The 25,307-nt window shown below is 38.4% G+C and overlaps 1 protein-coding gene across 9 annotated transcripts in view; it reads right to left on the reverse strand.

The window, feature by feature from the left end:
- TTC3 (tetratricopeptide repeat domain 3) overlaps nucleotides 1-25,307 on the reverse strand; it is a 61,116-nt gene that overhangs the window by 30,838 nt on the left and 4,971 nt on the right. For 7 of the 9 annotated variants that reach the window (XM_063393208.1, XM_063393209.1, XM_063393207.1 and 4 more), the window contains exons 4-17: nucleotides 23,456-23,588; nucleotides 22,559-22,643; nucleotides 21,807-21,860; nucleotides 20,354-20,474; nucleotides 19,402-19,487; nucleotides 19,091-19,185; nucleotides 17,850-17,912; nucleotides 16,517-16,571; nucleotides 15,616-15,781; nucleotides 14,759-14,804; nucleotides 12,771-12,894; nucleotides 9,453-9,510; nucleotides 4,015-4,075; nucleotides 2,660-2,726 (exon numbers count right to left, since the gene is read on the reverse strand). In XM_063393208.1, the coding sequence (XP_063249278.1) occupies nucleotides 2,660-2,726; nucleotides 4,015-4,075; nucleotides 9,453-9,510; nucleotides 12,771-12,894; nucleotides 14,759-14,804; nucleotides 15,616-15,781; nucleotides 16,517-16,571; nucleotides 17,850-17,912; nucleotides 19,091-19,185; nucleotides 19,402-19,487; nucleotides 20,354-20,474; nucleotides 21,807-21,860; nucleotides 22,559-22,643; nucleotides 23,456-23,588 (1,214 nt within the window). The remainder of the gene's footprint in view (nucleotides 1-2,659; nucleotides 2,727-4,014; nucleotides 4,076-9,452; nucleotides 9,511-12,770; nucleotides 12,895-14,758; nucleotides 14,805-15,615; nucleotides 15,782-16,516; nucleotides 16,572-17,849; nucleotides 17,913-19,090; nucleotides 19,186-19,401; nucleotides 19,488-20,353; nucleotides 20,475-21,806; nucleotides 21,861-22,558; nucleotides 22,644-23,455; nucleotides 23,589-25,307) is intronic. The other 2 variants (XM_063393210.1, XM_063393203.1) reach the window with 1 other exon arrangement.

Here is a 25,307-nt window from a genome sequence, read left to right on the forward strand (position 1 = left end):
GCTTTGGTTCAAGCATCATTTTAATTCTTCTCCCACATAAAAAAACACAAAAGCACAACCCAGACTTCTGCTTTTCCTCACTTTTCATATGTAAATGTTTTTGGAACAGCTGAGAATTATTTCCTCCTGCAACACTTTGTGTCCAGCTCAGCTCATGCTGGGAGGTTTCAGAGTCCATTCTTTTACTCTGTTATTTGTTATTATGTTATGCTAAAATTGTATTGTGTTTTCACTGTTGATACTTCCTGAAATCTGCAGGGATTTCCAGCAGGGAGAGTGTAAATAATGAAGATTTTAATTTCCTAAAACTCCTGGGTTAATGCTGTCTCATGCAGTTACAGAACAGAATAAATGAGATTAGTTTAATGGTAACTTACATGACATATAAAGCAGATTAAATTAATGAAAATGTTCCTTTTAACACCAGCAATTAATTAGCAAAAGAAAAAGAGGCATCTTATAGGAAATAAAGGGTCTTAGTGCAGGTAGAACCTGCAGCTCCTCCTAAATTCAGTTTTGTCCTGTGAGGTATTTAATCAGAATTGAGATTTTTGCTATCTACATCCCCAATTAACAGGGATGGAAGAATGAATTATGTGCATTTCCATGATTTCCTTCAGGAATTACCAGTGCTAAGACCAGAGAAGGAGAATTTCCCCTCAATGTATGATGAATTTTCAGTATTCCCAATAACCATCCCACAAAACTGGTTACACCCAAATGTTTCCAAGTTGGAAATAACCAATAACCAAAATCCACTGGAAAAAAAAATTAGGCAGAAATTTGGGAAGGGTTTTTGAACGATCCCAGCCAGGTTTTACAGCAGGAGAGGAGAGAGAAAGCAGAAGAAAAGGCCAGAATAAATCAGTGCAAGCACAGAATCTGTGCCTCTGATCAGAGCCACGCAGAGCGCTCAATTTTGGAATTCCCTGCTAAGAACCAAGTCCCACCAAGAACAAAATTAAACTTCAGCAGCACTTTTTAATGGAGATGAATACAAGAATACACCAAGTAAATTTGGCAGTGGTTAATTAAATCTGATGAAGGTTCTGATAAGGCAGAAGCAAAACTGACTGGGGTAGGGAGAGGCACCACCTCCCTCCTCACATACAAACAAAATAATCCAAATTAAACTTACATATTACCTGCTAATACATATTATGCTTTCTGTAAATCTCCTATTTTTGATTCTTGAAATCTACTATAACCCTAAACTCAGTGCTATGTAAATAAGAGAATTATGTTCCAAAAATCAGCCTTTAATTTCATAGATAAAACCACAGCTTGGATTCCCTACCTGGAATATTCCCAACTCTGTCCTTCCCAAGGCTGATTCTGTTTTGGGATTTTGCTTATCTCAAAACTACATCCTGTTCTTATTTTTCATCTGCAAAGGGGCCCATCTGCTTTGTGCCACTAATCACATTTACCTTTCCTTTATTCCCTTATAACAAATATTTTCTAAAATATTGATATGGTTACAATTTAGTTGGCACTAATCACATCCATTTATTTATCACATCCCCAAGATTTTGTGCAATGCTCCTGGAAAATGACAAATCATTTCCAATTTAATCCCAAGATTTTGTGCAATGCTCCCAGAAAATGACCAATCATTTCCAATTTAATCCCAAGATTTTGTGCAATGCTCCTGGAAAATGACCAATCATTTCCAATTTAATCCCAAGATTTTGTGCAATGCTCCTGGAAAATGACCAATCATTTCCAATTTAATCCCAAGATTTTGTGCAATGCTCCTGGAAAATGACAAATCATTTCCAATTTAATCCCAAGATTTTGTGCAATGCTCCTGGAAAATGACAAATCATTTCCAATTTAATCCCAAGATTTCGAGATTTCGTGCAATGCTCCTGGAAAATGAAAAATCATTTCCAATTTAATCCCAAGATTTTGTGCAATGCTCCCGGAAAATGACCAATCATTTCCAATTTAATCCCAAGATTTTGTGCAATGCTCCTGGAAAATGACCAATCATTTCCAATTTAATCCCAAGATTTTGTGCAATGCTCCCGGAAAATGACCAATCATTTCCAATTTAATCCCAAGATTTTGTGCAATGCTCCCAGAAAATGACCAATCATTTCCAATTTAATCCCAAGATTTTGTGCAATGCTCCTGGAAAATGACAAATCATTTCCAATTTAATCCCAAGATTTCGAGATTTCGTGCAATGCTCCTGGAAAATGAAAAATCATTTCCAATTTAATCCCAAGATTTTGTGCAATGCTCCCAGAAAATGACCAATCATTTCCAATTTAATCCCAAGATTTTGTGCAATGCTCCTGGAAAATGAAAAATCATTTCCAATTTAATCCCAAGATTTCATGCAATGCTCCTAGAAAATGACAAATCATTTCCAATTCAATCCCAAGATTTTGTGCAATGCTCCTGGAAAATGACAAATCATTTCCAATTTAATCCCAAGATTTCGAGATTTCATGCAATGCTCCTGGAAAATGAAAAATCATTTCCAATTTAATCCCAAGATTTCGTGCAATGCTCCCGGAAAATGACAAATCATTTCCAATTTAATCCCAAGATTTTGTGCAATGCTCCCAGAAAATGACCAATCATTTATAATTTAATTCCAAGATTTTGTGCAATGCTCCCAGAAAATGACCAATCATTTCCAATTTACCTGTGGCACAGCACAGAAACTTTCATCCTCCGTGGCTTTAGAGTCCTTCTTCAAATCCACATTATCCCTGCAAAAAACCAAGACAGGGGCACCAAGGGTTTGTAAAAGTGCTTTAAATCTCAATTTATTTTCAATAAACTTTGGTTTTCATAGGTCTGATCAACTCCCCCCAGCAGAGAAGCAATTTTGGAGATGCTTTAAAGAGGATTTGTTCCACAGTAAATGAAAAATAAAATTCCCCCTCCTTGAAGTAAGAGGAAAAGGAAGCCACTGATAATTCAGTTAAATGACTTCTCCTGTGGCAAAATTTCAATTTTCCTACCAACACTGGTACTCAAAAAATTATGGGAAAATAACAGGATTGTACTGAAATAAATATTGATTAAAAGAAATTTGAGGTTGTGGTCATACTTAGATTAAGACTGGGAATAATTTAGGTTTCCTAAAAGCTTGGGCTCTTCTGCACCAGAAATCTGCCTTGGAAAAAACTATCTTTAAAGATATCTTTCCTTATTTCCATGTAAAAAATCCCATTTTGCTGCACCCTCACGTTCTGAACCATCCCAAAAACAACCAAAAATCTCTGGAGCGTGGTGGCCCCAGCACCACTGCAAAAAATGAATTATTTCCTCTCATAAACTCTGAAGTGGAAGCATGAAAATTATAAATATTGTATTTTTATTTATACTACAGAATTTATTTTGTTATTTATTATTTATATTATCTTGTTTATGTTGTATTATATTTTTATTTATATATATATTTATATATATATAAAATATATAAAGATTAAGTCTACAGTTCTACCTCAATTAATTGAATTTTGGCTCCAGTCAGAGCCTCTCACATTCCTGTTTCTACAGGAGTACCCCTGGCCTTAAAATCAGATTTTTGATTGTGCTTTAAGTGAAAATTGGAGCCAAAAATCATCTTAAGGACTCCAAGCAAAGTTCTTTCCTAAAATAAAACTTACAAAACCAGATTTCATCTTTTTCCTGAGCTCAGAGGAGTTGAAAATTTGTTTTTTGGTGCAAGCAGGCCTTGGAAAGGAGATATGAGTGAGTTACAATTCTTGCTGTAACTTTGGATGTAACAACTGCAACAAAACTCCTGATTTAACAGCAAATATTCAAATTATGCCTTCATTTACTAAAATTCAGCTGGGCATGGAAGACATTCCATTTTCAAAAAATAACTGTGAAAAAATTGGAATTTTGGGGACTTTATCCACTGCCAGGATGTAAAAAATTACACAAAGCCATTAGCAATGAGCAAGCAGCAAACCCAAGCTGTATAAATCTTACATAAAACAACTCAAAATAATGATAAATTTGAAAATAAATGGAGTTTCTTACCTCATCTTTTCACAGTCACAACTTTTGGTTTTTGGCTTTCGTTTGTTTTGCTGACTTTGGTCTGTAATGGGGAAAAGGAGTTTAAATAAAATGATCATTGCTTAAAACAAGCAAACAAAAAAATGCACCTGGAACCCACACTTGGCTCTATAAAACCCAAATCCTAAAATCTGACAAGGTCAAAACTGACACCACCAAAAACTGTGAATAGCATAAATTTGATTTTAGTTTTGTTCAACAGTACAGAGGATTAATAAAATCCTAAAGGGGAAAGGTTTCAAACCAATAAAAGAATCTTGAAATCCTGCAAGATATGACCTGACTTCACAAAATTGTGATTATTCAAGTGGACAGCAGGGTAAAAAAAATCAATCTGTCCTATAAAAGCACAGTGGATAATATTATATATATATATTTATTTTTATATATTTCTAATTGTTACATAATTATATATTGTACATTAGAATGCACACATTGTATGTTAGGTAATGTATTATAAAATAATATTATGCAATAGTTTATATTTTATATTAAAATACGATAATATATTTTATATTAAAATAGTTTGGGGTTTTTTGGTATACTACTGGTGACCAATCAGAATTTTCAAAGGGAATAACAGATCCCCATAGAAGTCCAAGTTTCTTTGGAAAAAAAACGATGAGGATGAATTTTTCACCTCAAAACCCCCGAGTTAAAGTTAAGTTGAATTCAAGTTCAAGCCCTGTCAATCTCCAATAAAAATAAACAGAGACAGACAGCCCTGGCTACAAAAATAAATCAATGAGGAAATGCTGGATGACAAAAAAAATAAGGATTTATCCCCTGAGACCAATTCACTTTTAACTCTCCAATTTCACATGGAAGGCTTCACACCCTGAGGCACTTCCAAACTCCAGAGATCCAACCCTGAACAATTCCTGAGCAACAGGGAAGGAGGAAATGTGGTTTAATGCTTTATTGTGGTGGGCAAACCCAGGAATTCCTGCCATTAACTCCAAAATCATCTCTTTTTTTTGCTTGGACACACCCACAGGAAAAACAATGCAGCACCTGGATTGAAACTTCAGGGTAATTGGGTTATTGTTATGCTGAACTACCAGAAAATCAAATTTGAGAACAGGAGAAGGAGTTATTAATGATATATATGAAGTTTTAGCAACTATCTGTGATTAAAAATGATACTTTTAAATTTAAAATTTTAAATTTAAACTTAAAAATGAGTGTTTTGAACACAAAATACTGAAAAGAGTGTGGAAAAATCCAGAAGCAGCACTGAGTGCTGTCCCTGCAGGCAGGGGAGGTGTCCCAAGAACATTCCTCAGCTAAATCCTACCCAGGGGCACTCAAAGCCAGGAGCAATTGCTCATTAAGAGCTCCTTAATGAGCTGAAATTGAAATGAGTCAGCACAAAAATCAAGAGTCACCAAGGCTGGACATGTTCAGAATTGTCTGAAGGTTCCTTGGGTGGAACACATGGGAACCCCAAAGCTACACCAAAGATCACCACAAATTCCTCCAAACAGAGATAGTGAAATATGAAATATTTCAATAGATGAAATATTTCAATAGATGAAATGATATATTTCAATATATAAAATTATATATTTCATTTATTTCATATATGAAATGATGGAGGGTAAGAATCCTTCTGAAAGCACCTCCAGCACACCCTCAAAGGCTGAGATATTTCACTTTTTCCTCCATTTATGTGTTGCTTTCCCTTAAGGAACCAATCTAACTCACAACCAAGTCTTAGTGAAAAGAAAACAAACCACCTCACCGTGGAAGGAAGAAATCAATCAGCATTGTTTTTTTCCACTGAATGATCCCATTTCAAAAGCCATTCAACAAAAATTACTGCAGCAACAATTCCCACAGAAACAACTCCTTCCCCCACAACACCCAACTCTAAAATGCTGCTTCCAAATGAAATTAAAAAAGCTTCTAAATACAGGTAACAAGCAAATCCAGCTGATTTACACTCAAAACACTTCAGGAAATGCATTAATTCCACAAAAAACATCGTTTACTTACCCCACAAACACTTAAAAATATTAGGAGAAGTAGTATTACTTTTCCTAGCGCTTTCCATTAGGAGAGACCAAAGATATTTAATAAAAATATACACAAGCTCAAAGAAACAGTACATGAAGACCAAAAATAGGAAGTAGCAGGAAAAATAAATCAAAAAGGCCAATAACTTTACAACAATATAATGTGGCATTAAGTTCTTTGCCATTAAAACTCCTGCAAGTTCAGGGAACAAAGGCAAAGGGAAAAAAGAAAAAAAAAGGCTCTTCCTCCCCACCCACAGCAAACTGAGGCCAGCCAGTCAGTGGGAGCCTCCTCCTCCTCTTAAATCAAATATTTTGCTCTACAAAAGGAGTGGGAGGAGGAAGGGAGAACAGAAAGTGAAAATGAAGCAGTGAAAATTAGGCAGCAGCACGGGATGAAGCCGAGCGGGCCGAAATCGCCGCGCCCGACGCGTTTGGCGCTCTTTGGGCAGGAACTGTCAGAGCTCTCCCGGAGTTATCCCTCTTCCTTCCTCAATTCCTCCAAAAATCAGGCACCCTGCCCCTTCTCCAGCCCATCTCCTTTTGGGGAGAGTTTCCAGTTTCCTGCCCCAGTTCCATCCTCTGTCGCTCCGTGCGTGTCCCCGACAGAACACGCGGGGAAGGGGAAGCCTCGCCCGCCCAAAGCTGCTGGGAAGAGCTCAGAGCCCAGCCTGGCAAGGAGATAAAAGTGTCAGAGAGGCACAGAGGGGGCTGAGCACAGCTGGAAACTGGGGGGGAGCAGATAAAGAGGAATACAGCAGGGCTGGGGCGGAATTCCACAGAAACAACAGCACACAGAGCCCCAGGAGCAGCTCAGGGACAGGGAACTCGAAATCTTGGGGGCTCTCTGGGAATACAACCTCCAAATGACCCTCCAGGGCCATGAAAAGACCTCCAGGAAGAGGTGGGTGCATGGGAAAGAGTTCCAGAAGTGTTGTGGAGGTGTCTGGGTGTGCTCAGCCCTGAGGGTAAGGAATGGCTGCTTTGGAATGCTGCAGCCTGCCTCGGAAAGTTTGGTCCTGGCTGCTGTCAGCATCACCTCCTGCAGCTCCATTCCCTGTGTCCTGTCCCTCCATCCAGGGATGTGTGTCCTGTCCCTCCATCCAGGGATGTGTGTCCTGTCCCTTCATCCAGGGATGTGTGTCCTGTCCCTCCAGGCCATTCCCTGTGTCCTGTCCCTCCATCCAGGGATGTGTGTCCTGTCCTCCAGGCCATTCCCTGTGTCCTGTCCCTCCATCCCTGGCTCCACGGCCCTCTCCAGCTCTCCTGCTGCCCCTTTAGGCACTGGAGGAGGATTTAAGGTCTCTCTGAAGCCTTCTCTTATTCAGGCTAAAGAAATAATCATTATTAAACTACTGCTTGAACAAACAATGCACTAAATTATCAGTTAAAAGTCTCTTATATTGTGTAATGATTGATTAAAATCCCTTCCTCTCATCGTTATCTCCACCAGGGTTTATCTGACCTGTGTCAGTATCCTGGGTTTGCCACCCTTCACCCTGAGGGACAAACTCACTGAAAGGATCAATTCCACCCCAAAAAACCCTCGGGCATAAAGCACTGGATCCAGTCCCACACCAGATCCAGTCCCAAACCAGACCCAGTCCCAGACCAGGTCAGATCCAGCCACAAACCAGACCGGATCCAGTCCCAAACCAGATCCAGTCCCAAACCAGATCCAGTCCCAAACCTGGATCCCATCCCAGACCTGGATCCAGTCCCAAACCAGATCCAGTCCCAGTCCCAAACCAGATCCAGATCCAGTCCCAAACCAGATCCAGATCCAGTCCCAAACCAGGATCCAGTCCCAAACCTGGATCCAGTCCCAAACCAGACTAGATCCAGTCCCAAACCAGACCAGATCCAGTCCCAAACCAGACCAGATCCAATCCCAAACCTGGATCCAGTCCCAAACCTGGATCCAGATCCAGTCCCAAACCAGACCAGATCCAGTCCCAAACCTGGATCCAGTCCCAAACCAGACCAGATCCAGTCCCAAACCTGGATGCAATCCCAAACCTGGATCCAGTCCCAAACCTGGATCCAGTCCCAAACCAGACCAGATCCAGTCCCAAACCAGACCAGATCCAGTCCCAAACCTGGATCCAGTTCCAAACCAGACCAGATCCAGTCCCAAACCAGATCCAGATCCAGTCCCAAACCTGGATCCAGTCCCAAACCAGACTAGATCCAGTCCCAAACCAGATCCAGATCCAGTCCCAAACCTGGATCCAGTCCCAAACCAGACCCCTCCTGGAGAAGGGATTTAGAAATCCAGCAGTTCCCCACCCTCCCAGGGAACAATTCCTGCCCAGTATCCCATCCAATCCTCCTCTGGAGCCATTCCCTGGCTCCTGTCCCTGCAGCCCTTGTCCCCAGCCCCTCTGCAGCTCTCCTGGAGCCCCTTTAGGCCCTGGAAGGGCTCTGAGCTTTCCCAAAACCCTCTCCAGGCTGAACCATCCCAGCTCTCCCAGCCTGTGTTCACAGAAGAACAAAGTCTTCCTTCTTTCCTCCATCACATCTTTCCAATAAAAACAATTTCCTCAGAAACCTTCCCCAAATTTCCCACCTCCCAAGAAACCCTTCAGCCCTTCAAGAGGTTCACAAAGCTCCCAAGATCAGGATCATTTCCCCTACTGCTCATTTACAATTAATATTTTCCTGGTGCACCTTCAGTGGGTTCCTAAAATCCCATTTTCAAGTGCTCTGTGCTTTGCCACCTCCTCGGGTGTTTCAACGTGCCAGGAACAGGCACCAAAGGGATAAAAAAATAACCCAGGAAAATTTAGGAAAGGATTTCCCTCAGAAATTTCCCTCAGAAATATCCCTCAGCTCAGAACTGCCTGAACTCCACTTGCAGTGCACTAAAGTAACTCTGGCACTGGGGGAGTTTTGTGGGCTGGGAGTTCTCTCTATAAAATGATTTATTTAAAAAAAAACCCCAACCATGAACAAGGAATCACACACCTCTCGAAGTCTGCAGCTGAAAATCCACCCTGCCAAATATTTTGTGGAATTATTTTCTGATGGAGCTTCCATTAACCAGAAATTAATTGTAAATTAATTGTAAATACTGAAAACACAGGTTTCTCTTTGATTCAGAACCTTTCAGATCCTGGCTCAGGGGGAGGGAGAGCATTTCCAGCCCGTGACTCAGATTTTCCTCTCTAATTCCAGTTTCAGGCCTGAATTCAGTCAAGGAGACTGAAATTACAGAAGCATTGAGGAATGAACACAGAAATGCAGAAGTGTCTAAGAAGGAAGTAAAAGATGATTGCTGATAGATGTGGAAATGTCAGGAAATGCACATCTGGTTATTAATTATGGCAGCAGCAGAGGAAGAAGTGCCTCAGGCTTGATAAAAAACCAAAATAAACTCACTTGGAGGCTGCTCCGGCGTGGAAACTTTGCCTTCTGCTCTCTGGGGCTGAGTCACCTGCTGGCAAAAATATCCCATTACAAACCTCGAACCCATCTCCCTCACTGGATGTAAACAAAGCAAAAAAATAAACCCAAACAACCCCAAACCCCTCAGCAACGCAAGAACTGCAAATGCGCTGTGCTCTGCCCTTAATCACGAGGCAAAAAAGAATAATTTCATTAATGAGGGTGGTTTTGGAATGGTTTCCCTGCCCAGGCTGGCTGAGTTTGGATGATTAAAATCAGTTTTTCCCTCAGAGATGTTCACCCTGAGGGAAACAACACTCCCAGCCCTGCAGAGAGGATTGCAGGACACAAAAATCCAGCCCTGAGCGCTGCTGGGCCCTCCCCAGGCAGCAAACTCCAAATTTCCATTTCCTGCTCTGCTGCTCTGCTTTCGTTTTCCCAGGGCCACGTCACTGCAGGGCCCTCCCCCTGCTGCCCCAGCCTGGAAATTCGCTTTATTGAGCATTTGGCAGCCTTTTTATAGTGCACTTCATGGGCTAAAAGAGAATATATAGATAGATATTACAGTGCACTTCATGGGCTAAATAATAATAGATAAATAGATATTATAGTGCACTTCATGGGCTAAATGAGAATATATAGATAGATATTATAGTGCACTTCATGGGCTAAATGAGAATATATAAATAGATATTATAGTGCACTTCATGGGCTAAATGAGAATATATAGATAGATATTATAGTGCACTTCATGGGCTAAATGAGAATATATAAATAGATATTATAGTGCACTTCATGGGCTAAATAATAATAGATAAATAGGTATTATAGTGCACTTCATGGGCTAAATGAGAATATATAGATAGATATTATAGTGCACTTCATGGGCTAAATGAGAATATATAGATAGATATTACAGTGCACTTCATGGGCTAAATGAGAATATATAGATAGATATTACAGTGCACTTCATGGGCTAAATGAGAATATATAAATAGATATTATAGTGCACTTCATGGGCTAAATGATAATAGATAAATAGATATTATAGTGCACTTCATGAGCTAAATGATAATATATACAGATATTACAATGTTATAATATATATCTTTATATATACACAAAACATAATTTTTATATGTTTTTATATTTACACAAAATATAATTATATATATAATATAAACCTTAGATGTATTATTATATGCATTACATTATCTATATTATATGGCATAATGTAATATAGACAAAAGGAATAAAGGCATAAAATATTTCAAAATATAATGTGATATAATGTGAGTGATAAAAGGTGATATAATGTGATAAAAGGTGATAAAAGGTGATAAAATGTGATATAATGTGATATAATGTGATATAATGTGATATAATGTGATATAATGTGATATAATGTGATACAATGTGATATAACATTATTATTATACATTATACTATATTATATATAGTACTAATGCATATATAATATATATTTTATATATTATAAATTATATATTTTATATATCCATTTTACATATCTAAATTTCCATATCTGTAATATATATAATATATAAATGATAATTTGTTATCTTACAATAACAGCAGCAAAGACAATAAAAATGGCACGAATCCCTCTTTAAATGAATAACTGCTTATGTTTCATTTAAAACTGAAAAGGCTACAACTAAAAACCTAAAAAATTAATGGGCTAAGTTAAATATATATATATAAAAAAATATATGCATACTTATATATATAAACAAATAAATATAAATATTTATAATTAATATATAAATATATATTATGCCATTATAATACGTAAGTATATCCATACAAAATATATATTTATATATTATATATAAATAATAATTTGTTATCTTACAGTAACAGCAGCAAAGACTATAAAAATGGCACAATTATCTCTTTAAATTAATAACTGCTCATGATTCATTTAAAATTGAAAAAACTAAAAATAAAATTTAAAAAAAAATTAAAAGTAAACCCATGAGAGTGACCATCCCCACCTTCAACCACCCACCTCCCACCTCCTTAAAAATCCCAATTTCTGTGCTGGGTTTGGCTGGAAATACCCCAGGGAAATGCAGAATTCCTGCAGGAATTCCAGGATTGCTGCAGGAATCCCGGGATTGCTGCACCTGGATTGCTGCAGGAATTCCAAGATTGCTGCAGGAATTCTGGGATCCCTGCAGGAATCCCGAGATCCCTGCGGGAATTCCGGGATCGCTGCCCAGTGGAATCCCGGGATCGCTGCAGGAATTCCGGGATCCCTGCAGGAATTCCAAGATTGCTGCAGGAATTCCAGGATCGCTGCAGGAATTCCAGGATCGCCGCAGGAATTCCGGGATCCCTGCAGGAATTTCCAGGATCGCCGCAGGAATTCCGGGATCCCTGCGGGAATTCCAGGATCCCTGTGGGAATTTCCAGGATCCCCATGGGAATTCCGGGATCCCTGCGGGAATTCTGGGATTGCAGCCCAGTGCAATTCCGGGATCGCTGCAGGAATTCAGGATTGCAGCCTGTGGAATTCTGGGATTGCTGCAGGAATCCCAGGATCCCTGCAGGAATTCAGGATCGCTGCCTGTGGAATTCTGGGATCCCTGCAGGAACTCCAGGATCCCTGCAGGAATTCGGGATTGTGGCCAGTGGAATTCCGGGATCCCTGCAGGAATTCCGGGATCCCTGCAGGCATTCCGGGATTGCAGCCTGTGGAATTCCGGGATCGCTGAAGGAATTCAGGATTGCTGCAGGAATTCGGGATCCCTGCGGGAATTCCGGGACCCCTGCAGGCATTCAGGCTTGCAGCCTGTGGAATTCGGGCTTGCAGCCTGTGGAATTCGGGACTGCAGCCTGTGCAATTCGGGACTGCAGCCTGTGCAATTCGGGACTGCAGCCTGTGCAATTCCAAGATTGCAGCCTGTGCAATTCGGGATTGCAGCCTGTGCAATTCCAAGATTGCAGCCTGTGCAATTCGGGATTGCAGCCTGTGCAATTCGGGATTGCCTCCTGTGCAATTCGGGATTGCAGCCTGTGGAATCCGGGATTGCCTCCTGTGCAATTCGGGATTGCAGCCTGTGGAATCCGGGATTGCCTCCTGTGCAATTCGGGATTGCAGCCTGTGGAATCCGGGATTGCAGCCTGTGGCATTCCAAGATTGCAGCCTGTGGAATTCCAAGATTGCAGCCTGTGCAATTCGGGATTGCAGCCTGTGGAATCCGGGATTGCAGCCTGTGGCATTCCAGGATTGCAGCCTGTGGCATTCCAGGATCGCCTCCAGTGGCATTCCTGCCGTTCCAGCCCTACCTTGGCGGGCGGGGCCGCGGGCCCGGGGCCGGCTCCGGGCTGGGCCTGGCCTCTCCTGCGCTCCCGCTCCGCTGCCTTCGGCTCCTGCGGGGGCCGCAAGGGGGCTCTGGGAGCAGGGTAGCCCCTGAGGGGAAAAGAGAATATCCCTGTGCTTTTCTCTGTATTTTACATGTGTATGGCATGAAAAACCAGATTAATTCCAATTAAAGAGAGAATATCCCTGTGCTTCTCTCTGTATTTTACATGTGTATGTCACAAAAAACCCAGATTAATTCAAATTAAAGAGAGAATCCCTGTGCTTTTCTCTGTATTTTACATGTGTATGGCATGAAAAACCAGATTAATTCAAATTAAAGGGAGAATCCCTGTGCTTTTCTCTGTATTTAACATGTGTACGACACAAAAAAACCAGATTAATTCAAATTAAAGAGAGAATCCCTGTGCTTTTCTCTGTATTTAACATGTGTACGACACAAAAAAACCAGATTAATTCAAATTAAAGGGAGAATCCCTGTGCTTTTCTCTGTATTTAACATGTGTACGACACAAAAAAACCAGATTAATTCAAATTAAAGAGAGAATCCCTGTGCTTTTCTCTGTATTTTACATGTGTATGGCATGAAAAACCAGATTAATTCAAATTAAAGAGAGAATATCCCGGTGCTTTGCTCTGTATTTTACATGTGTATGACACAAAAACCCAGATTAATTCCAATTAAAGAGAGAATATCCCTGTGCTTTTCTCTGTATTTTACATGTGTATGGCATGAAAAAACAGATTAATTCAAACTAAAGGGAGAATCCCTGTGCTTTTCTCCATATTTAACATGTGTATGACACAAAAAATCCAGATTAATTCAAATTAAAGAGAGAATCCCTGTGCTTTTCTCTGTATTTTACACATATATATGGCCGGAAAAACCAGATTAATTCCAATTAAAGAGAGAATATCCCGGTGCTTTTCTCTGTATTTTACATGTGTATGACACAAAAGCCCAGATTAATTCAAATTAAAGAGAGAATCCCTGTGCTTTTCTCCGTATTTTACATGTGTATGACACAAAAACCAAATTAATTCAAATTAAAGAGAGAATATCCCTGTGCTTTTCTCTGTATTTTACACATCTGTCACAAAAACCCAGATTAATTCAAATTAAAGAGAGAATCCTTGTGCTTTTCTCTGTATTTTACACATCTATCGCACAAAAACCCAGATTAATTCAAATTAAAGGGAGAATCTCTGTGCTTTTCTCCATATTTAACATACATATGATACAAAACCCCAGATTAATAAAAATTAAGGAGACTCCCTGTGCTTTTCTCTGTATTTTACACATATAAGTCACTAAAACCCAAATTAATTTTAATTAAAGAGAGAATCCTGTGCTTTTCTCTGTATTTTACACATCTATGTCACAAAAACCCAGATTAATACAAATTAAAGAGAGAATCCCTGTGCTTTTCTCTGTATTTTACACGTGTATGGCGTGAAAAACCAGATTAATTCAAATTAGAGAGAGAATCCCTGTGCTTTTCTCCATATTTAACACATACATGAGATAAAAAACCAGATTAATTCAAATTACTCTCACCCCTCCCAGAGTTGTGCAATCCCACTGAGAAGTTTCCATCACTCATTTTTTACAGCTTCAAACTGCACAGTCCAAACTTGTGCAAAGATGCACAAAAAAATCACAATATTTTCTACAAAAGGGGCTGGAATGGAATGACTGAATTTATGTATTTAAAAATTGAGAAATGAATAAATTCAATTAGTTGTTAGGAATCCCCTGCTGCCCACGATGCTTTGTTATTTAGTTCTTAGAAACCCTCAGTACTCCTGACCATTTATTACTTTAATTTTTATTTAATGATAGACAACAAAATCTCTGCAATATCCACATTATGCACCACTTAAATGTTAGACTAAACACCTCTAATTAAAAATAAAACAAATTAAAAACAAAGCAAACTTGCCAATTCCTTACTTCTTCTCAAGCGGAGGCTTCTCTCCCTTCTGTTTATGTTTAGCATCTATAAATAAAAAAAAAGGAAACTGGGATTAAATGACATTAAAAATTAAAATTAAAAAGAAATTATTAGATTAAAAAATAAAATTTTTAAAAAATAAATGAAAATTAAAAATAAAAATTCCATTAAAAATTTAAAATAGATTAAAAGTTTAAAATAATGTAAAAAATAAAAAAAATTAAAAATAAAAAATAAATTTAAAAATAAAAATTAAAAAATAAAAAATAAAAAATAAAAAATAAATTAAATTAAAAATTAAAATTACATTAAAATTTTAAAATAAGTTTAAAATAATTTAAAAATAGAAAAAATTAAAAACTAAGTTTTAAAAATTACATTAAAATTTAAAATAAATTAAAATTTTAAAATAAAGTTTAAATTAATGTAAAAATAAAAATTAAAAAAATAAAAAATAAATTAAAAATTAAAATTACATTAAAATTTTAAAATAAGTTTAAAATAATTAAAAAATAGAAAAAATCAAAAACTAAGTTTTAAAAATTACATTAAAATTTAAAATAAATTAAAATTTTAAAATAAAATTTAAAGTTTAAAATAATTTAAAATTTAAAAATTTAAAATTTAAAATTTAAATTTAAAATTTAAATTTTAAAATAAACTTAAAATTAAGTTTAAAATAATGTAAAAAAATAATAAAAAATAAAAATTAAATTAAAAATTAAAATTACATTAAAATTTTGAAATACATAAAAAATAAATAAAAAAATTAAATTAAAATTTTGAAATAAATTTTTTTAAAAATCAATTAAAAATTGCAAATAAATTCAATTAAAAACAAAAACGGAGCGATTACCAGGAGTTTCCTCTTGCAGGCTCTTCCTGAGTTTGTCCCTCTGCTGGACGAGCTCCCTGAGCCCCTCGGGGCCGTCCTGGCACAGCTGCTGGGCTCTCTCGTTGGCCTCCAGGGCCAGGTCAGCCCTGCCCAGCAGGGCCAGCGCCCTGCAGTAGTGGTAGTGACCCTGGCACGACAAAAATTGGCATTTCCAGGGGTTAACCACACCCAGGAGAAGAAGGAGTTTTACCCCAATCTGTTGCAGTAGCAGCAAAAAGTCACATTTTTTTATATAATCCAGAGTGAACTGCTCTCAGCTGATGAATAATCAGATTTTAACTGGTCAGCACAGTGAGGTAGGGATAAATCACTGGGAAGAGTGAAAAAAGTTGGGTTTGGGGGTTTTTTTGGGAAAAAAAAAGCAAATTTAGGTTTCTTTTTTGCTTTCTCTGCTTTAGAAAAGAGCAAATTTGCTTTTCCTCCCTAATCTCAGCTACTGGCAATTTTCTAAGTATTCCTTATTTACCCTCCTTCAGGTCAGGAATATTGGGAAATACCTGTTGGCCATTCGTCAGGATTGTTTTATATATTCCACTTTTTGGGGGTTTTTGAAGCATTCTGATAACTCACAACATAATAAACATTTTCTTGTCTTTACCCATGCCATGAACCTCTTCCCAACACTGCCAGGCACCTCAAAAATGACATTTTACATGTATATGGCATGAAAAAACAGATTAATACAAATTAAAATGATTTTTAAATAATTAAAATAAAATTTAAACCTAAAAACCCAAGCAAAGTGCACTGGGCAGGAGTCTCAGTCCACAAAGCTCTGTGTGCATCCATTAAAAAACAGCTCTGAGTTCTCATCTTGCTCTAAAATGCCCAAAAAAAGCTGATTTTGGAATAAGGAACCAACCTTTGGCCAGTCAGGCCTGAGGATTATGGCTCTTTTTCCATCCATTACAGCCTTCCTGAGAGAAGGGAGGGGAAAGGAGAGAAATTTAGTATTTATACCTCAAAAATATCTCCAGGCTGTTATAAAAAGCATAAATATAAATATAATCCATTAGAATATTAAAATAAGAAATTGAACAAAACAGCAGCTCACAGAACTATGGAATGGTTTGGGTGGGAAAGGACTTTAAATCTCATTTTCCACCCCAAAATGAGCAGGGACACCTTCCCCTAGCCCAGGCTGCTCCAAGCTGGCCTTGGACACTTCCAGCGATGGGGAATCCACAATCCAAATAATTACAGGCACATCCTCAGAAATCATTTTGGGTTTGGGTTTAAAAATTCCCATTTTCTTACAAATGTCCCCTGTTTTGAATTTCCCCCATTTTGGAATGTCTCCTGTTATGAATTTCCCCTATTTTAAATTTCCCCCATTTTGCATTTCCCCCATTTTGGAATGTCTCCTGTTATGAATTTCCCCTATTTTGAATTTCCTCTATGTTAAATGTCCTCTGTTTTGAATGTCCCCCTATTTTAGATGCCCCCCATTTTGAATTTCCCCTTATATTAAATGTCCTCCCGTTTTGAATTTCCCCCATTTTGAATTTCCCCCATTTCGAATTTCCCCCATTTTGAATGTCCTCTACTTTGAATGTCCTCTATTTTAAATTTCCCCCATTTTAAATTTCCCCATTTTGAATTTCCCCCATTTTAAATTTCCCCCATTTTAAATTTCCCCATTTTGAATTTCCCCCATTTTAAATTTCCCCCATTTTAAATTTCCCCCATTTTGAATCTCCCCCATTTTGAATCTCCCCCATTTTGAATCTCCCCCACTTTGCATCTCCCCCATTTTGAATTTCCCCCATTTTAAATTTCCCCCATTTTGAATCTCCCCCATTTTGAATGTCCTCTACTTTGAATTTCCTCTATTTTAAATTTCCCCCATTTTAAATTTCCCCCATTTTGAATTTCCCCCATTTTAAATTTCCCCCATTTTAAATTTCCCCCATTTTGAATCTCCCCCATTTTGAATCTCCCCCACTTTGCATCTCCCCCACTTTGCATCTCCCCCATTTTGAATTTCCCCCATTTTGAATTTCCCCCATTTTAAATTTCCCCCATTTTGAATCTCCCCCATTTTTGAATTTCCCCTGTTTAAAATTTCCCCAATTTTCCATCTCCCCCAATTTCCATCTCCCCCAATTTCCCATCTCCCCCAGTTTCCCATCTCCCCCAATTTCCCATCTCCCCCAATTTTTCAAGCCCAGCCCAGCATTTCAGGGGTTACTCACTCGTACTGCCCGGTGTGAATGAAACACAGAGCTCGGTTCCCATACAGCAGGTGGTTTATAGGGCTTGAAAAAATAACATTATAAAGGTTAATAATGGGTATCCCTATTGAAAACCATAAGGAGAAGAAAAAAAAAGTCAATTTTTGGCAGATTTGCCAGCAAAAACCCCACACAGAAATGCCCATGGATTCACAGGCTGGCAATGGGAATGCTCATTAGAATTGTGGGCTCATTTGTATTAATGCAATTTCCAACTAATTCCAATTATTCTCAGCCTATTCTGCAGTTCTTGGAAATCCCAGGATCTCCTCTGCTCTTTTTAGGGTTTCCTGGATTTCTGCTCTTCCCTTCCTGCCCTTGATCCAGGGGTCTCCATTTGGCAAGAAATGAAATTGAAATCAGCTGGAATTTGGGGCACTGATGGGGATTCAAATGGATTTATTCACAGAAGATCAGGAATTAATTCATGAAATTGGATTGTACGTGATGAGATCTTGGTGTGGATAAAAGGGAGGGAAAGAAATCAAAACTCCTGATCCTTTCCAGGGTACAAATGTAAAGCCAAAGAGTTCAAAATGGAAAATCCAACTCTTTGCACAATGTGGTTCTGTGGGGAGTGGGGTTTGATCAATTTTCCTGTGTTTTATAGACACCAGGATGAGTAAAATCAGCATTTTCATGAGCACAGCACCAGTGCTGAGCACACCAAGGCTGCTGACATTCCAAGGGAAAGGGAAAAACGCCCTAAAAAATTCCCTTTTCATCCTTTTCTCCCTTCTACAGAGCCCAGAAAAGTCCTCAGAGCCTTTCAGAAAATGCCTTTAGAAATTAAACAAGGATTTCAAAAGGACATAAAAGGCTGAGAGCTGCCAAGAGCAGGCAGGGAAATCTCTGTTCTTCTTTATTCCTTTTGCATCATCAGAATAAAGGTAAACAATGATAAATATTGGCAATGTTTGTAAGAGTATTTCAAAGGCAAACACCCGAAGTGGCTGCTCTTTAAATAATTAATTTCCTTGCAGGTTTGCTCCTCTTCCTCGTGGCCATTTGAAACCCTAACAAGACTTTTGGAGCAGTAAAAGCACAAAAGAAGAGCAGCAATGGGGAAAAACCAGAATAAAAAATGGTTCATTGAGCTTTTTCTTTTTTGAATCAGGTCTCATTTGGCCTCTGATGAAAGTAGCTGATGTAAAATTGTGTAAAATGAGGATAAAGGTGGGGAAGATGAGATCAGCTCTTACCAAAGCTCGATGGCTTTGGTGTATGACAGGATGGCACAGGCCAGGGCTCCTTGGGAAAATTCAGCATTTCCTTTCTGTTTCATGGCTTCACTTTTCTGTGGGACCAAGAACAAACAATTTATCCACTCAATTCACTCAGTTCAGCAGTGTAAAGGTGATTATTTCATGTAATAAAGGGAATTATTTATGCCACAATGAAAAACTGCAGTTTTTGCAACATTTCTCTTTCATAATTCGGATATTTTTACAATCCCTGACAATCAGAACCCCCCAAAAAACCAACCCAAAGCCATCCTGAGAGCTTCTCTCACCTTCCTGGAGCTCTCACAGATCACACCGTTCAATTCTGCCACTAAATCACAATTTTCCAGTGCCACTTTGGTGATGAAACGTTTCCCTGCAGGTAAAAATTCAGGAGAACACAAAGAGGGTGAGCAATTCCTCAGCCTTCCTCCCCTGCCACTGCAACTCCTGCTCTGCTCCTGCCTGCCAGCAAAACCTGACTCACAACTCAATAACTGCAACAAATCCAGCAACAGGAGCCTGCAAAAGAATTAACTGAAAGAAAGCTGGCAACAGGAGCCTGCAAAATTCATTCTTTATGATCAGAGAAGCCTGGAATGAGAACATGAATTATTTCATGATTTCTAACAGCAAAGGAACTGAGAATTCCAGACTTTCTGTGCTGACCCCCAGGCAAACTCTGCATTTCACCTGGGCCTGGAGAAGGCTCCAAAATTGAGTGACAGCACTGGGACTGTGGGGGTGCAGTTTGGATAGAAGGGTGTGAGATCACAGCGTGCAAAACTCAGAGTTTAAGGGGTTAGAACACAGCAATGGATAGAAAGCAAGGTGGAGGATTTAGGGCAGAGCCCAGTCCTGCTTTTTCACCTTCTCCTTCACGGCTCTGGGTGGTGTTTGGTAATTGGGTAGAAAAATCTGCATTGCGGGCCATGGGTGTTTGGTTATTGGGATAAAAGTAAAAATAATTTAGGTGTCATTTCATAATTGGACAATTTATGCTTAAAAGGCCTTGTAGAGAGAGAGCTATGGCTCCATTTTTACTTTGATAGTAGAAGTGCTGTAGCACTCACAGTTTGTGAGGCTGTAACAGAGATAAGAATTAATAAACATCTGAGTCTGAACACAAAATTCCATCTCACTCATTTAACCCCAACCCAAACAGAAAATAAAAGCAACACAAAGGGATTTTTAACTTTTTTCCCCCTCTTTCCTGGCCCACCCTGGAGTGTCCATACTCACAGTCAGCAAAAAGCAGTGGAAGTTTGCCCCTGCCACAGTCGAACTGCTCCATGATCTGCAGGACCCTGGCATCCCCCACACACTTCACCCAGTCCACGGCCTCTTCAAAGTCGAAGATGTCCTGTTCCAACAGGGAAAAATAAACAGAAAATCCAGGAAAATCAGTCATGCACAAAGCAAAGTGCTGGAGCCCTGCCCCTCTGCTTTTGTTCAGGGTTCAGCTGATTTTTCAACAGGCAGCGGTGAAAAAATACAAATATCAGGAGATCTCCAGCACAGCACAGTCACAGAATCACACCAGACTCACAACAGGAAGCATTCAAATGCTGGAATCTGATTTAGAAGCTTCTGAAATTATTGAAAAATATATAATATATATAATAAATAACATATATTATATATATAATATATATATTTAATATATAAATATATTGAAAGTATATATTTATATAAATCCTCTCAAATTCGATTCACAAACTTCCTAAAATTTGATCCACAAACTCCCTCAAATTTGATCCACAAATCCTCTCAAATTTGATCCACAAATCCTCTCAAATTTGATCCACAAATCCTCTCAAATTTGATCCACAAACCCCCTCAAATTTGATCCACAAACCCCCTCAAATTTGATCCACAAACCCCCTCAAATTTGATCCACAAACTCCCTCAAATCTGATCCACAAACTTCTTGTGATGACTGACGTTATTAAAAAAAAATATATAAACTCCCTCAAAATTGATTTAGAAACTTCCTCGTAATAACTGAAACTATTAAAAGAAAAATATTGAGATCTCCTCAAATTTGATTCAGAAACTTCGTGACAAATGAAATTATTAAAAAAAATATATATTTAAATCCCCTCAAATTTGATTCAGAAATTTCCTTGTGATGACAGAAATGGTTAAAAAATAATATAAACCCTCTAAAATTTGATTCAGAAACTTGTGATGACTGAAATTATTAATATATCTATAAACCCCCTCAAATTTGATTCAGAAACTTCCTCATAATGACTGAAATTTTTTTAAAAAAATTATTATAAACCCTCTAAAATTTGATTTAGAAACTCCTTATGGCTGCTGAAAAATTGTATTTAAAAAAATCACATGACCTAGACAAATATCCCCCAAAATAACAGCAACTGGGGAATCCACAGTTGTGTTTATTCTGGTTTTCCTACCAGAAATGTTGATTTTTAAATTTACTGCTTTTATTTTTAGCCTCAGCTTTTAACACACAGCAGGCCCCACATTTCTTTCCAGGTGGGGGAAAAAAAAGGGATTAAACAGAGGGAAATTCAGGATGTTCCCAGCCTAAAGTTTCCAAGGTCGAAAATGGAATTAGTTCAGTTCTAGCAGCCAGAGGATTCTGGAAATAAAAAGATGGAGCAGGAAATTTCCCAACCCCACTGTGGCTGTGCAGGGAATCTTCCAAACCATCCCCAAAACTCACATTTTCTATGTCACTGCCGATCCTCAGGATGCCACTGATGAAATATGGGACGTTCTGGAACAAGGATAAAACAAAATAAATTTAAAAATGCAGTTATTGAGGTGTGAGAGTTGGAATTTCTGCCTGCTCAGGTTCAACTCAGAACATTCCCTGCTTTCCTAGAATTCACTACCACTGGTCCAAAAATCCCAGATTTTTGTTGAAATGTAAAAAACATTTACCTAAATGTAAAAAAACCCATTTACCTAAATGTAAAAAAAACCCCATTTACCTAAATGTAAAAAAAAGAAGATATGTAGCTTGGTGTTGAGCAGGAGAATTTTAAGAAATGAATTAAGAAATGTTTTATTGCCTAAATTTAAAATAAATCCCACAACAAATCCCTTCAGCTGCTGGGAATATTCCTCACATCCTCCTCTCCTCTGTTCTAAGTCAGGAACAACAGCAAATTTAAATTTATTTAACATTTGTTGAATAAGGGAAAAATAAGTAAGGAGGGGAAAAAATAAATTATATAAGTCATTCATCCATCAACTTTATTTCTGACTGCAAATATTTCCTAAATTATCCCAACTGGAATAAAGCCCAGGCCACAATTTCTTGTCTGGAAAGCTGCAATTCCATTATCAAATAATGCCCTCAATCCAGCAAAAGGAAATGTCTAATTTAGGATATAATCCCCAGATGCTTAAGGGACAGATTTAATTAACATCTGTTTGAAAAAGTCGAGAAATTTAAAATCCAGGACTTACAACAACTTTTTTAATTAAATCAGCAAAGTCTTCCAGAATATTGAACTCGTGGATTGCACTCATGGTAAAGCCCAGGAGCCGCCAACTGGTGGAAAAGAGAATAAATTATTATTTAGATGAACACCAAGGTGTTGGAGGGTCTTAATTATGAATATTTAGAGGGATTAGAGCTCAGGAGGAGATTGTTCAAAAACTGATATCAAATTCTTCAGAGGGGGATGGAGAAAAATGCGAATAATTAAAAAAGAAGGGCTGCAAAGGTTTTGCTGCTTTTGAAATGTCAGCAGCTACATAAATCCTGAAATAACCCCCAAAGCTTCCCAGATTCCCAAGGGTGCCCAACCCCAGGATCCCAAAGGTTCATAAAGATTCCAGACTCCAGATTCCCAAAGATTCCAAACCCCAGACTCCCAAAGATTCCAAACTCCAAATTCCCAAAGGTTCCAAACCCCAAATTCCCAAAGGTTCCAAACCCCAAATTCCCAAAGGTGCCAAACCCAAGATTCCCAAAGATGCCAAACCCCAGATTCCCAAAGATGCCAAACCCCAGATTCCCAAAGGTGCCAAACTCCAAATTCCCCAAGGTGCCAAACTCCAGATTCCCAGAGATTCCAAACCCCAGATTCCCAGAGATTCCAAACCCCAGACTCCCAAAGATTCCAAACCCCAGATTCCCAAAGATTCCAAACTCCAAATTCCCAAAGATGCCAAACTTCAGAAAGTCAGCCTTAATTTTTTTCTTTCTTTTTTTTCCTCCCTGTGGATTCATGAACTCCTGACCTCAACATTTCTGCAGCAGTTTGAGCCCTGCTGGAAGCAGCCAAAGAATTTTCACCGGGAACAAGGAAAAGTGGGAAGAACTGGGGGAAAATCCCCTTGGAAAATGTGGATACTCACCCATACTCACCCACGAAGGAAGTGCTCTCCTTGGTGAAGAGCAGAGACCAAAACATCCTGATTTTCATCACGTTGCAATATTCCTTTAATTTTTCCACGGGCTGACTGCACCACACCTCACAGGGATCAACTCCTCCAAGGGAAACAAAAAAATAAAAAAAAAAAATTGGGAATTACAGTGCACAATTCAGGCATTCCAAAGTGCCAGTAAACATTAAAATTAAGGATTTTATTAATTCAAGCATCCTAAAGTGCCAATAAACATCTAAATCAAGGATGAATTCAGGCATTCCAAAGTGCCAATAAACATTAAAATTAAGGATTTCATTAATTCAGGCATCCTAAAGTGGCAATAAACATCTAAATCAAGGATGAATTCAGGCATTCCAAAGTGCCAGTAAACATTAAAATTAAGGGTTAATCCAGGCATTCCAAAGTGCCTATAAACATTAAAATTAAGGATTTTATTAATTCAGGCATCTTAAAGTGCCAATAAACATCTAAATCAAGGATGAATTCAGGCATTCCAAAGTGCCAGTAAACATTAAAATTAAGGGTTAATTCAGGCATTCCAAAGTGCCAATAAACATTAAAATTAAGGGTTAATTCAGGCTTTCTAAAGTGGCAATAAACGTTAAAATTAAGGATTTTATTAATTCAGGCATCCTAAAGTGGCAATAAACATCTAAATCAAGGATGAATTCAGGCATTCCAAAGTGCCAGTGAACATTAAAATTAAGGGTTAATTCAGGCATTCCAAAGTGCCAGTGAACATTAAAATTAAGGGTTAATCCAGGCATTCCAAAGTGGCAATAAACATCTAAATCAAGGATGAATTCAGGCATTCCCAAGTGGCAATAAACATCTAAATCCAGGCTTATTTCCAGCCTCTATTCCTGACAAAACAAGGGAATCTGAACTCACCTGGCAGCTTGAGAGGGGTTTTAAATGGAAAGGGGAGAGGGGATTTATATGGAATTAAGGATTTGGAACTGCTGGAAGGTTTTGCATTCAGACATTACAACATTTATCAGTGTTGTAAACTGATAAATTAAGATAAAAATGGATAAATGCAGCCTCCTTGCTGGGCTGGGAGGAAATGTTCTTTTCCAGCCTCTTCCACTTGTATCCATGAATTATTCTGGACAAGAAAAGCAGGGCACAAACCCATCAGGGTTTGTCCCCAAAAGCCACCCTGGCTCAGGGCTCCCCAAAAGGATCCTGCACTTCCCAGCAGGGATGGACAGGGAGGGACACAAGGGGAATTCAAAATTAAATGGGGTGGAGATGGCTTCAGGTCCTCTGGAGGAAGTGAAAATTCAATTTATTGGGGTGGTTTTGTGCACATAATCACAGAATATTGGTATTTGCAGGTGATTTTATTGAAGAGTTCTGGGAATCAGGGGCACAGACCCAAACCTGATTCCCACATGGATTTGAGATGGACACATTTTCACACCCTTTTTTATTATATAACTACACATTAATTATCAAACCTGTATTTTTTATTGTATGCACTCATCTTACCCAAGCAGGAATTGTCATTTCCAAGGTTTCTCACGATTCTTGTTACGATTAAACAATTATCACACTCAATTACCAAACAATCAGCACGTCTAACAATCCCAGCATTTATCACAGAGTGATTCTGCAGGTGCAGGTTCACATGGTCCAGTAAACACAATTTATTCCCCAGGGCCAATCTCTCTTTCCACCACCCCCCCTGAATTTATTTTATATAATTCCCATGGTTTTAAAAACATTTTAGCCCCATGCTATCAGTTTCAGGTATTCTCAGAGCAGGGCAGCAGCACCTGAGGGTCTGAAAAAACACAAAAAAAAAAACCACACA

The sequence above is a fragment of the Prinia subflava genome, chromosome 3 (genome assembly GCF_021018805.1).
Source record: "Prinia subflava isolate CZ2003 ecotype Zambia chromosome 3, Cam_Psub_1.2, whole genome shotgun sequence".
Lineage (NCBI taxonomy): Eukaryota > Metazoa > Chordata > Aves > Passeriformes > Cisticolidae > Prinia > Prinia subflava.